The sequence below is a fragment of the Myxocyprinus asiaticus genome, chromosome 49 (genome assembly GCF_019703515.2).
Source record: "Myxocyprinus asiaticus isolate MX2 ecotype Aquarium Trade chromosome 49, UBuf_Myxa_2, whole genome shotgun sequence".
In the NCBI taxonomy this organism is placed as follows: Eukaryota; Metazoa; Chordata; class Actinopteri; order Cypriniformes; family Catostomidae; genus Myxocyprinus; species Myxocyprinus asiaticus.
This window is the reverse complement of record NC_059392.1, coordinates 10,249,967-10,263,764: the sequence shown is the minus strand read 5'-3', so window position 1 is coordinate 10,263,764 and position 13,798 is coordinate 10,249,967. Positions and strand designations below refer to the sequence as shown.

Here is a 13,798-nt window from a genome sequence, read left to right as displayed (position 1 = left end):
CCACTCGGCGTTTCCATTGGCTTACAAATACGCCGATCATCTCCAGCTGTTCATACATTAGCGGCGTCAGAAACAGAAGAAAAATACCATAAACCCGCCCCCTTTTAAGCTCAATTGGCTGAAAATGACGCCAATCATTTCCACGCTTAAGGGCCGTTCAGACCGAAAACGTTTACGCGTCCGTCCGTGCTGTTTTTCAATTGGGTTCTAAGTAAACATGCGCTAGACGGGCGTCTTTGACGGTTGCGCCGCGTTTTGCCGATTTGTCATCGTCTCACGCGGGAGCGCCGCCTTTTTTAAACGCAGTGTTAAGTTAAAAAAGAACGTCAACTGTTAAAAACACGTCTCGAGACACATGCGTTCTGTTTTTATTCGTCGCGGTGAAAGGCCCCTTATTTTCGGTCATTCATTGAATTAGAAACGTTACAGACCACACCTTAAATAGGCAGATCAAGCTAAACTTAATGAAAGGGCTTCAATTTAATGATACTGTTACACTGTATATTCTCATCGCGAAGAAGCAACTTGAAACATTTAGCATATTCAAACATAATGAGGTCATTTTAGGCATATAGCCACGAGAGCATAATAATATTGAAACTGTGTCATAAAAGAGAAAAGGCCTTTATGTTTGTCACTTCCATGACAATACTGCCGATGTGTTGTGCACTCATAATAAGGATTTTTGCTGCTTGTTCAGTTTACTTGATTATAATGAAAGAAAGCAACAGAATTTTAGAATATTGAGTCACAGCTTGATTTCACCGTGTTCTATCCTTTTAAATTTGTAAAATGGGAGTTTACTTAATCCATTTGAGTTGGGACTACATGAATACTCTTTTTTGGTGTTAATGTAGCATTGATGAAACTGGGCAGGGGATTTCTATTTCCCAGCATTCGTTTCATGTGACTCAATAGGGAGAGTAAATGTTAAAATTAAGTGTTATTTTATGTGTTTTTGTGCAAGGTAAATATAAGGGGGATGCTTGCTAGCATTTAATGTTTTGTTATGTTGAGATTTAGAAGAGTTTCTGTAATGTTGGAGGTTTGGGGGTTTCCATTATGAGGAAGAGTGGAGCCTAAGATAATGATGAGGACAGGTAGACCACGCACATGAAATTGATTACTTGCTTCATTAAGCAGTTACTAATGTACTCTCTGTAGTGCTTCCAACCAGCATGTATTTAGCATGCTAACATTCACTTTCACTAGTTAGTGCATAAAAAATAAAAGAGATTTATTTGAGGGGGCCTGGGTAGCACAGCAAGTAAAAGACGCTGACTACCACACCTGGAGTCGCAAGTTCGAATCCAGGGCATGCTGAGTGACTCCAGTCAGGCCTCCTAAGCAACCAGTTGGCCCGGTTGCTAGGAAGGGTAGAGTCACGTTGGGTTAACCTCCTCGTGGTTGCAACATTGTGGTTCTCGCTCTCGATGGGGTGTGTGGTGAGTTGTGCATGGATGCCGCGGAGAATAGCGTGAAGCCTCCACACACACTACGTCTCCGCGATAACGCGCTCAACAAGCCACGTGATAAAATGCGCGGATTGACAGTCTCAGACGCAGAGGCAACTGAGATTCGTCCTCCGCCACCCAGATTGAGGCGAGTCACTATGCCACCACGAGGACTTAGAGCGCATTGGGAATTGGGCATGCAAAATTAGGGAGAAATGGGGAGAAAATCCCAAAAAACAAATACAAACAAAAAATGAGATTTATTTTAGTTACATTGACATGGCTAATCTTGTTGAGTTTACTCAATTCAAATAGGTTCGTTCTACACAGTGTTTGTGTTGAAAGTACATAGTAATTTTAAGTTAAGAAAACTCATTTTAAACATGTGAAACTACTGTCCACATTTGATTCAAGTCCAGCCAAAGAGCTATATTTTTTTTTCTGAATGTGTGTTAGGGGATATAAAATGTACAAACAGGAGATTATTCATGCATTAAACTTATTTTGGTCCCTCATTTTTAAGTTGTTTTGCTATAACTGCTGACTTTAATTAGTCTAAAATAATCAAGCATCACCTTTGTCTATTGATGGACTACACTTTTGAAATGGAATACATAGACTATCAATAAATTGCCAACAAAAGCCTTCATCAACCAACTAACAAAGGACAATGCATCTATATGAATTTCTGAGGTTAATCCAGGATGGACTTCAAAGACATTAGTCATTAATCTTAAAGTCAATAAAAAAATAAAAAAAAACTTTTATTTTTATTTTTAATACACTGGACTTGAACGCTTTCTTAATTTATAAAATTAAAACCATGCCTTGCACTGCACATAAATAACTAATATTGGCATTATATTCATGTTGTTTAGTCAGAGGGGAACTGGCCCCAACAGTGAGCCTGGTTTCTCTCAAGGTTATTTTTCTCCATCTTATGGAGTTTTGTGTTCCTTGCCACAGTCATCTTCAGCTTGCTCACAGGGGTTCTAAATACAATTATTTAATTTCTATAAACATTTTATTATCATATTTAATCAAACTACACAATGATCACTGTAAGACATTATAGCTATTTCATTTTTTTTTTTTTTTTTTTTAAATGCATGATTTCCTGTAAAGCTGCTTTAAAACGATGTGTGTTGTACAAATAAAAAGGACTTGACTTGACTTAATCAGCTATGATGAAATTATTTTTGGCCCATCAGATCTGCTTCATAATTTCATACGTTTACCCACAAGTTGCTGCATGCTTTAAATAATTAATACATTTTGGTCTTCTGAGAGTTGTTTGCTTGGTAAAATGCTTGCATTAAGTAGGCTAGAGTGAAATAGTTGTAATGAAAAAACAATGATTTAAACATAATTCAGGTAAATTAGGACATTTTAAGCGACACAACAAACGTCTGCTAAAATAAAGCATGTCTTCAGATCTCTGTAAACAGTGTCTTTACATTTTTCACTCTTCAGAGGACAACACTTGCATAATTTAATCTCAACAGGTGTGTAAATAAGGGTTCATCTACCTAGTTGCCATTTAAAGTGTAAATTATTGTTTTGATATTGTCATACTATTTGTCACAGCTACAGTCTGTGAACCATTTTACATAAAGTGTACTGTACATGCCATAAAGCAGTTACCGCTGTCATTTACTCATGAACACAGTGGCTTTAGTTTCCCCCTGAGAGCTTAATCTGCATGTCATCTGATGCAAGAATTAGCAACCTCCTGCCATGTTCCCGATAGACCCTCTGCTGTGCAGCATCCCTCCTGCAGGAAGCTCGGTGCTTTAGATTTTTTTCCAGCCCAAAAAGAATACATAAAGGCCTTGATCTGTACAAAATGGATGCATATAGCCTAAACCAGTGGGTCTCTACTCAAAAATAGGTCACAGGTCTTGATAAAGTCGTGGAGAGCAAGACCTGAACATACTGTATCTTTTGTTGTTGATGCCAAAGGCTGTGCATCCTACAGAACTTTGGAGCAAATTCACCTGTCACTTAGTAATATGGCTAATACTAATACTTTATTCAGCCCAGTGTTTGTTCCATGACTGGTATATGTATACATCCTATTTTAAACAGCATTTTGCAATTGCATGCAGCTTTGATGACCTCATATTGATATAGAGACTTCATGGAATATTTATACTTTTTAAAAATTCATTTGTCACATCGCAGTACCATTTAAAATTAACTAGTAAATGTAAAAAGTAATAAAATAATGGAGGGGGGTTAACGAATGTAAATTAATTACAACTCTATGTAACTGTCTAGGCCTCATGTTAAATAAAGGAAACGCTGGAAAGTTTTGAGTTAGCCTATACAACTTCTTTTGTTTTTTTGCTTTCCTGAAACTTCTCACTTCTGCTTTTGACAACATCAGCGGGTTAAAGTTTTGTACATGTGGTGAGTCTCTCGGATTCAGAAATAGCCTTTCTGGTCAGCGTTCATGTTTAGGCAATTCTTCAGGCGATCCTTTTTTTTTTTAAAAGAGTCAGGCTTATCGCGTTAAACAGCGGTAGACCTTGAGTTCTCATCAGCCCATTCTGAGCAAGAATAGCCCACCTGCTCACTCAGGGTTAAGGTAACAGTCAATGTTTCAAAAGCATGCAACCAAGCCAAAATGTAATGGTTTGGAGAAATAGTCTATTAAAGGGATAGTTCACCCCAAAATGAAATTTCTCTCATAATTTACTCACCCTCATGCCATCGCAGATGTGATTGACTTTCTTTCTTCAGCAGAGCACAAACAAAGATTATTAGAACAATATTTCAGCTCTGTAGGTCCTCACAATGCAAATGAATGGTGACAAAAAATTTTAAGCTTCAAAATACACATAAAGGCAGCATAAAAGTAATCCATATGACTCCAGTGGTTAAATCTATATCTTCAGAAGTGATATGATAAGTGTGGGTGAGAAACAGATCAATATTTAATTCTGTTTTACTATCAATTCTCCTCCCTGCCCAGTAGGTGGTGATATGCACAATGAATGCGACTCGCCAAAAACAAAAGATGTAGAATGTGAAAGTGAAAGTGAAAGTGGATATTGATAGTAATAAAGGACTTAAATATTGATCTGTTTTTCAGCCACACCTATCATATCGCTTCTGAAGTCATGGATTAAACCACTGGAGACATATGGATTATTTTAATGCTGCCTTTATGTGCTTTGTTGGATCTTCAAAGTTTTGGAGCCTGTTGACTTGCATTGTATGGACCAACAGAGCTGAAACATTCTTTTGAAAATCTTTATTTATGTTCTGCAGAAGAAAGAAATACACATAAAATAAAGTTTTAGGATTTTTTTACATTTCAAAGAATATTTCTTAATATTTATATAATTTCTGCAATATCAAAATAATGTAACATTGTTCCTGAACATTGCTTCAGTTTAATATTTTAAGCATCATCATCATATATATATATATATATATATATATATATATATATATATATATATATATATATATCTTTCATTTAAATTTTTATCATTATCTCTACTACAGTGTGGGCCACTTTTAGACTTTTTAGTGATTTACATGCTCATTACATTGGGGAGAAGTATTGGACGAGTAATAAACCACTTTGTTTAGGGCTAATCATGTCCATTGTTGCATGAAAAAGTTCTTAAAACGGGGGTTTTAAATCCACTATATTGTAGTATCAAGATGGGTGTTATTATGTGGCTATACAGTATAAAGTTACATATAATATTTGATTAAGCATAACATATGTGGCTAGAGCAGATGCTACAAAAAATGTTACTTTTACGTTTGTACACTGTAAACCCTAAAGTTGTCATTACTTGAAATATCAAGTTGTCTTAATTTAGTATTACTTGAAATTTCAGGATTTGGGTTCATAACTCAAATATATTAAGTTAATTGAACTTATTTATCTTATAAAATCCATAGACTAGACAAAATTGAGGCTATGGGGTATCCCAATAATGCTTTGTGATTAATTTCTTTAATTATGTTTCCTTGGTCAAAGGGAAGTTTCAGTTTAAATAGTTGCGATTAAGAATTTATTGAGGTTTTAGCTCTTTTGTAGTATTACTTTTGCTGCTTTGTTGCAAATAGCTGTTTTGTGTGATGTCACCATTAGGGTGATCATTGGCCCGTTTGGTCAAGTTGGACCCTGTTGACTAATTCTCTTTGTGTATGTGCAGTTAAAGCGCAAGTATGCATTTCTTTAGAGAATTAACTTTATTTAATGTCTGGCCTAGAATCAGCTATGATCTTTATTTGAGCTGTGCTATTGTTTCTGATATCTAAAACAGAATCAATCAAGATCAGAATATGTGACATTTAAAGCAAAATAATGGAAAAATCTGGTCATTTTTTATTGATTACAAGTGTAAACTCACTTTTAAAATGTAATAATACTGGCTATTGTAAAAATCACTGCAAAATTACTATAGAATTGCTACTATATTTACTAAAACTATGCATTTGCATCCTCATTTATGATGATTTTGTCATGCACTACCAAAAGGGGAGCCAGTTTTAGACTTTTCCTAGTGCTTACACCTGTTGAACGTACTAGAGAGAGAGAAAAAGGATGCCATGTTATTATGCTTTTTTCCCTTTGCAAGAGGTTATACCTCTCCCTTTATGTTGCGTGCATTGTTTAGGCAAATGAATCCAAATAAAAAGTCCATTGTTGCATGAGAAGTTTTTAATCTGGGATTTGTAGATCACATGCCCAGTCTAAACAACCACACAGCGCGAGTGCACGCGCATTCCAAAGCAAGCCTCTCGTGCACCGTTTACGTGGCAAAAAAACAAAACAAACAGAGGTAAACCGTGAATCTTTTGCGCTGTGTTTGTGTACCAACTCTACTCTTAAGAGCAACACTTTTATGGGACATACATTAGCAATAGGTGATGACGCATTCCTACAGTCAGAGTTCTCTCGTGGTGCTCGCGTTTTTAGGAATTGTATCCGCTATTATGTCCATATTATCGGTCATTTTGATTTTTCAGCTGCAAACGCAACAGGCTGTAATAAAGAAGTCGCTTTCTTTCATGTCGAGTGAGATCACAGCGGTTTTGATGCCCGTTTCTCCAGTGCTCTCAGTCTTGTCTCTGTCGCTCAACTTGAGCTCTGTTGTCGTGTGTCTGCTCAACAGTTATTTCACTACTGAAATGTGCAGAGAGGAACAAGATACGCAAAGGTAAATGGAGAAGCTGACTATGTTGTGCATCAACCGATTCAATAATCTGTGTAACAGTGTCCCCACAAAAAGTGTTTGGACACTTGATCAATTTGAGATCTAATGCAATGACCCAAGTGCCTTTAATGTTAAAGAAAGATAATTAAAAATTGTACGTACAGAACAGCATCTTGCTCCTTAAAGAGATAGTTCACCCAAAAATGAAAATTCTCTTATCATTTACTCACCCTCATGCCATCCCAGATATGTACGACTTTCTTCTGCAGAACACAGATGAAGATTTTTAGAAGAATATCTCAGCTCTGTAGGTCCATACAATGCAAGTTAATGGGGTCCAAAAAGCACAAAGAGGCAGCATAAAAGTAATCCATACGACTCCAGTGGTTTAATCCATGTCTTCTGAAGCGATTTTACTGGTTTTGGGTGAGAACAGACCAAAATATAACTCCTTTTTCACTTTACATTTCAAGATTGATTACATTTCCTAGCGCTTCATGCATGTGCAGAGCGCTAGATGGAGCTAGGAAGAGTAATCAAGCTTGAAATCATAATCACCAAGGTGACTGCTGATGTAAAGATTTATAGTGAAAATTGAGTTACATTTTGGTCTGTTCTCACCCAAAACAGAGTGGATCGCTTCAAAAGACATGGATTAAACCTCTGGGGTCATGTGTATTACTTTTATGCTGCCTTCATGTGCTTTTTGGACATTCAAAGATCTGGCCAACATTCACTTGCATTGTATGGATGCACAGAGCTGAGAGATTCTTCTAAAAATCTTAATTTGTACTCAGCAGAAGAAAGAAGGTTGAGTAAATGATGAGAATTTTCATTTTTGGGTGAACTATCCCTTTAAACTTGTTTTATTCAAGTAGATACGTGTTTGACATCACAATATTATTTCACTTTTTTGTTTGTACCCCAAGGGCTGATTGGTTTCTTTTGGAAAGCAGGGCTGTCCGGCACGTGGCCATTGGGCTGTTTTGCCTTGGAGTTTCAGTTTATTTAGCTGGTAAGTATGTAGACCTACTGTACAGTACAAAAAAAAAAAATACAAATAAAGTTGTGAGGGTAATTAAATGATGACCAACCAAATACATAATGTAATTAAAAAGTTTAATGATTACAGATATTTGTAGAACACAGTTACATTAAACTGTACATGATTTATTGTGTGCACAAAGTGTAACCAAAAAACCTTGCATTTCAAAACAGCTTATAAATATCATTATCCATCCTGATATCTTTTATGCCTAAATGGGAAACATGGTTAAAAAAAGACCTTGTTTTTAATCAAGGCTTCTTAAGGCTGAAACAAACTCTACACAACTATGTGAAGGCAGACACTTTAAGCAACGCGAGCTGGATTTCGTGTGTCGTTGCGTTCCAAAATGTGTCAGACCGCAATTCATAACACAACGCAATTGTGCATTGCATTCTAAACATTGCCACAAGGGGCACTATAGCAGAAATTAGCTGGAACTTCTATGGAGCAACAGTTTGAGGACAACATTACTGAGCAGGTAAGGTTAAGTCAATATATTAATAGCAACTTAACTGAATAATATAAAACTTTTAAAGGTAACTCTATCGCCCCCTTGAGTACTGAGGTTTGTTTGGCACCACAGTTACGCAAGAACGCATGTCATGTATGTTCAGCTGAACCACACGTTAGCAAAGCATCAGCCAAATGCTTTAACCTGCATTTGCGTACTTGCATGAAGTATGTTTCTGGCCTTACAGTCATCATCAATATGAGGAGGGTACACTCTTTGGAGATGGTATACGATCTTATCTAGGCCTAAAATTCCTTCATTGTGCAAGCGAGTGCATAAGTTTATATCCCAGAGCTGTGCTTTTCTCCTCCATCCTTAACCATGCCAGGATCCAAAGCTCTTTTCCTGTTAAAACAAAATATATTAGTTTATATTAGTGTATATTCAAAAACATATAATATGATTGAATCATACACAATCTCCATTTATTGACTCTGATTTGTCTTTTTTCTTTCACAGCCATGTCCATTTACATGTTGCTGGTGTTTGAAGTTGAGACTGGAATAGCCAGCATGTGCGTTCTCTCTTCCGGTGTGCTCATCCTGCTACTTATCATTATTCACTCTTTTATACGGGCCGCACGCACAGCCAAACACTTCCGAGATGAACAGGCCCACACCATGTACCAAAATTACCCTGAAAGCAGTGCTGGAATTCGTATGTCGAACTTAAGCCTTACGGACAATCCGTGGAGGCAGCACAGCTTAGCCAGTCTGCACAGGCATTTCGCCAACATTGAGCAGAACACTAAACAGAAATCACAGTATTCGCCGTCCAATGGGCCTCACATTCTCTCTAGTGATAGCGATGGTGGAAGCGGCCAAATGCACCGGACCCTTTCGACTGAATCCGGCCTGTTTCATGACCAAGCAAAACCCTGGAACAGGGTCAACAGCGAGATGAGATCTGTACTAGCACGCAAGGCCACGGTCAAGGATTCCACATTAGTATGAATGGTGTCAAGATGGACATTATATGACATGTGGGTATATACCCATATATAACATGTAGACCCTGATCTCGGGAAAATTACGTGACTGTGGCAATAGTTTTGCAAAATGATATTAAGTGGTTCCTTAGATGTATTGCAGCAGTTCCTAAGTAAAATGTCCACTGAGTGGGGCTAATGAGGATTTAAGGGTAATGCTCAATTGACTTTCAACAGATCCTACCTCCCTACCCTAAACCTAAACGACAGTGTCTTAAAATGCAAATGTGTTATGAAAAACTCAATTGCTAAAGCAACCACGTCATTTTGTGGTGCTTCTATGACAATTTCGGCTCACGTGCCGACTTGCATGCTCTTTAGGACTCGTACCCCATTCCTGTGCAAGTGCAACACTCTATCAGTTGAACTACCGTGCAATTTGAATGCGATAACAAGCTTGTTAATGTAATTGGTTATGTATTCCAAACATTAATATATATTTGTAGTGACTCAAGCCAGGTCTCCTAAGCAACCAAATTGACCCGGTTGCTAGGGAGGGTAGAGTCACATGGGGTAACCTCCTCGTGGTCGATATAATGTGGTTCGCTCTCGGTGGGGCGCATGGCGAGTTGTGCGTGGATGCCGCGGAGAATAGCGTGAAGCCTCCACATGTGCTATGTCTCCGCGGTAACGCGCTCAACAAACTTTTTTGATTTGTGTGAAAGTAAATAGAAGTCATTGTTGTTGTAGCGCCTCTAGTGTTCATTTCACCAAGAAACTGCCATGATACGTATAACGAGCCATGTCAGATTCATTTAGCAATAATGTAGTTATAGTAACATGTTGCTATGAGACCAGATTGAACGTGCCTATGAGAAAACAGGCACCACAAAAAATATTGTAAAATATCTTAAGTGACTTGCCTTAGATTCTGACAGCCAAGTGAAATTTAAAGCAGAATGTGAAAATCTGACTATATTTTTTGTACACCTAATATAAAACAAGTGTTTGCAAACCATGCACACTAACTGTTAAAATATAAGATGTTGAATTGCTGTTGTAGATTTGTTACAAGATACAGTTTTCTTTTTATTTACTAAAAAGATGTATGAGTTTTGTATATTCAATGCAATGTAGTACCTGTGATTTCTACAGACAAATGAAAGTAAACAAATTAAGATGAGTTGAAAAATGACACTTAAATTCCATATACCACATAATAATTCAATTAAACATGTGGCTGAGTCTGAATTAGCAATTGTAATGTCTCTTTATCATGATGAAACTTAAATAGTATGTAAATGTTTTTGAAATCTGAAGAACAGTTTAACTGGTGATTTTGTATATTGCATGCTTAACCTAGAAAAAAAAAAAAAAACTAAAATGCCTAAAGAAACACCAACCTTGGCAAAAGATTTCCATGAGTCAAGGTGGAGTGACTGAAGCATGTGTGGGTGTCTCATTTGGATTATTTTCAGATTTCACACCACTGAAGCAGCATGCATGTTTAAAAACAGAAAGAAGTGAAGCAAACAAGCAAAGAAAAATGAAAGAAATCCCAAAAAAATGTCACACTTAAATTTAGCAATAAAAGAGATATATTAAGCTACTGAAAAAGTGAATGCAGTGAAGTAGCAAAATTATTTGATGTGAAGTAAATATGTGAAAGGCAAGAATGAGAATACATCACAATGTTTAAAACATGCCTCTTGGAAAACAATATGTGTTTAATTGGTCTATTTATGCAGACTAGTAACTGATACAACAGTTTTGAATATCTAACAGGCCAATCAATATTCCTGGATGGTGACTACAATGTTGTGATGGCCAGTACTGTATTATGAACTCATGTCCTCTACCTGCGTCCCTGTGAGTTGCTGATCTGTTCCTTTAGTGAGATTGCTTGCCGGAGCAGTCCGTCTATGTTCTTAAAATACTGGCTACTATTTGTCATACTTTTAACAGCACTGACAACACAGAGAAAGACAAGACACATAAGAAACCATGTTAAAAAAATAAATAAAGGTTTATAAATACTAAAGTCCCTGTTTATTTAATACAACTCATAAACATACTGCAAAATAAATACTAAAGTCCCTGTTTATTCAATGTAAATCACAAGTAAACATATTTATAGTTTATACTTAAGAATTTATAAATCTAAATATGTGAGTATTTATACATATAAATACTAAAATAGTTGTATTAAATACTAAAGTATTTAAAAGTACTGAAGTCCCCGTTTATTCAATGCAAATCACAAGTAGATATATTTACAGTATTTATAAATCTAAATATTAAAGTATTTATACATATAAATACTCAAATAGTTATAATACTATAAATATTAAAGTATTTATAAATACTAAATTCCCCATTTATTCAATGCAAATCATAAATAAACATATTTATAGTTAATATTAAAGTATTTATAAATCTAAACATTAAAGTATTTATAAATACTAAATTCCCCATTTATTCAATGCAAATCATAAATAAACATATTTATAGTTAATATTAAAGTATTTATAAATCTAAACATTAAAGTATTTATACACATAAATACTAAAATAGTTCTAATAAATACTATAAATATTAAAGTATTTATAAATACTAAAGTATTTATAAATCTAAATATGTGAGTATTTATATATATAAATACTAAAATAGTTGTATTAAATACTATATTAAAGTATTTAAAAATACTGAAGTCCCCGTTTATTCAATGCAAATCACAAGTAGACATATTTGCAGTATTTATAAATCTAAATATTAAAGTATTTATATATGTATATATATATAAATACTAAAATAGTTATAATACTATAAATATTAAAGTATTTATAAATAATAAATTCCCCGTTTATTCAATGCAAATCATAAGTAAACATTTATAGTTAATACTAAAGTATTTTTAAATCTAAATATTGAAGTATTTATACATATAAATACAAAAATAGTTATAATAAATACTATAAATATTAAAGTATTTAAATATACTGAAGTCCCCATTAATTCAATGCAAATCACAAGTACACATATTTACAGTATTTATAGATCTAAATATTAAAGTATTTATACATATAAATACAAAAATAGTTATAATAAATACTATAAATATTAAAGTATTTAAAAATACTGAAGTCCCCGTTTATTCAATGCAAATCATAAGTAAACATTTATAGTTTCTATTAAAGTATTTATAAATATAAATACTAAAATATTCATAAGCACTCAAGTCTCTGTTTATTTAATGCGTACAATCGTAAACACATATATTGAAAATGAATACTAATGAATTTCTAAATACGAAAGTCCCTGTTTATTGAATACACCTCATAAAACATATTGAGAAACATATTGCAAAATAAATACTTCAGTATTTATAAACACTAAAGTCCCCGTTTATTTAATGCAAAATCATAAGAGAAAAATTGATAAATACTAAAGTATTTATAAATATCAATACTGAAGTATTTATAAATACTAAAATCTTTTATTGAATGCAATAAATAAGAAAACATATTGAAAAAACAAATGTATTTATACATACTAAAGTCTCTGTTTAATTCAAGTAATAAGAAAACAAACTGAAAATAAATACTGAAGTACTTATAAATATTAAAGTCCCTGTTTATCGAATGCAAATAATAAATAAACATTGAAAAAACTAAAGTATGTATACTTACTAAAGTCCCTGTTTAATGCAAATCATTAGAAAACATATTTAAAATAAATAGGCTACCACAGTATTTAGAAATACTAAAGTCATTGTTTATTTAATGCCAATCTTACCTGCATGCATATTCAACAGTGTATATCGCTCCTTGGCTTTGTTCCTCCCAGCTCTGCATGTCTGTCTACAATCAGAAGGGAAATTATTCACACACTATATCATATCACTTTCAAAGTGTCACATTTCCTATACCACAACCATATACTTGGAGGTTCAACTTCAATATTTAGTACGTTTGATATCAATCATTAAAAATATCTTCCATAATAAGCAATAAAACCAATTTTAAGAGGATCAAAATGTCTTTATCTCTGTAATCTGTTATTAATAGGCATAACAACATTATTGAAGAACACTGAAGTACCAGTAATATACCTTGTGTTGCACCAGCTCTGGTAAGGACCTCCTGACATGCTCTTGTAATCTATACAACGCTATAGACGGTTCATTGGCCAACACATACATACTCTCTGTGAATTTATCAGTCACTGAAGGACAGATAAATAAAACAATAATCAATATATCTCCTTTAGGATCATTACACTGATTCTACTGTGATCCCAAATCAGGCTATTAAGAATAAATACTTAAATATTGTACCACTTTGGTATTATTTGATTAATTGTCTGATCAATGCCAAATTTAAATATCAAGAAAAACAAAGGATAACGATTTTTGATCCAATATGATGCAATCACATTATATTTACAAAATGTGTATGTGCCAACACACATCAGAAATTTAAATCTAACCATTGTACCTCTTTTTACTTTCAACTGCATTTCCTGATCGTCCATTTGATCAAATTATAAAAAACAAATAATTTTTCTCCAGTATTATCAAAGCGCCCCCGTGTTGTTTCCCTTGGCACGTGCAACCGGAATGAAACAGTGGCCTCATAAATCGTTCCTAGCCACTTGGAAAATAATTTTTCA

At 34.4% G+C, this 13,798-nt stretch overlaps 2 protein-coding genes across 3 annotated transcripts; one reads left to right on the top strand and one right to left on the bottom strand.

Moving 5' to 3' along the window:
• The first annotated feature begins 6,262 nt into the window (after positions 1–6,262).
• Positions 6,263–10,523, top strand: tmem221 (transmembrane protein 221). Its single transcript, XM_051693624.1, has 3 exons — positions 6,263–6,643; positions 7,570–7,655; positions 8,659–10,523. Exons 1-3 carry the CDS (start codon positions 6,354–6,356, stop codon positions 9,150–9,152), a joined length of 870 nt encoding a protein of 289 aa, XP_051549584.1. The 5' UTR covers positions 6,263–6,353; the 3' UTR covers positions 9,153–10,523.
• borcs8 (BLOC-1 related complex subunit 8) lies at positions 7,746–13,787 on the bottom strand. 2 transcript variants are annotated; one of them, XM_051693628.1, is made up of 6 exons: positions 13,624–13,787; positions 13,239–13,351; positions 12,923–12,987; positions 10,987–11,094; positions 10,531–10,616; positions 7,746–8,544 (listed from the first exon to the last, which is right to left on the bottom strand). In XM_051693628.1, exons 1-5 carry the CDS (start codon positions 13,658–13,660, stop codon positions 10,553–10,555), a joined length of 387 nt encoding a protein of 128 aa, XP_051549588.1. In that variant the 5' UTR covers positions 13,661–13,787; the 3' UTR covers positions 7,746–8,544; positions 10,531–10,552. The 2 variants fall into 2 exon arrangements, with proteins under 2 accessions (XP_051549588.1, XP_051549589.1); XM_051693629.1 differs by lacking the exon at positions 10,531–10,616.
• Between the last annotated feature and the right edge of the window lie 11 nt (positions 13,788–13,798).

Coding starts and splice junctions, on each gene's coding strand:
- borcs8 (XM_051693628.1), bottom strand. CDS start 13,660: ATGGACGATCAGGAAATGCAGTTGAAAGTAAAAAGAG. Junction 11,095..12,922: donor ACTGTTGAATATGCATGCAG/GTAAGATTGGCA, acceptor CTGTGTTGTCAG/TGCTGTTAAAAGTATGACAA. Junction 10,617..10,986: donor AGCAACTCACAGGGACGCAG/GTAGAGGACATG, acceptor ATGCTGCTTCAG/TGGTGTGAAATCTGAAAATA.
- tmem221 (XM_051693624.1), top strand. CDS start 6,354: ATGACGCATTCCTACAGTCAGAGTTCTCTCGTGGTGCTCGCGTTTTTA. Junction 6,644..7,569: donor GAGGAACAAGATACGCAAAG/GTAAATGGAGAA, acceptor TTGTACCCCAAG/GGCTGATTGGTTTCTTTTGG. Junction 7,656..8,658: donor AGTTTCAGTTTATTTAGCTG/GTAAGTATGTAG, acceptor TTTCTTTCACAG/CCATGTCCATTTACATGTTG.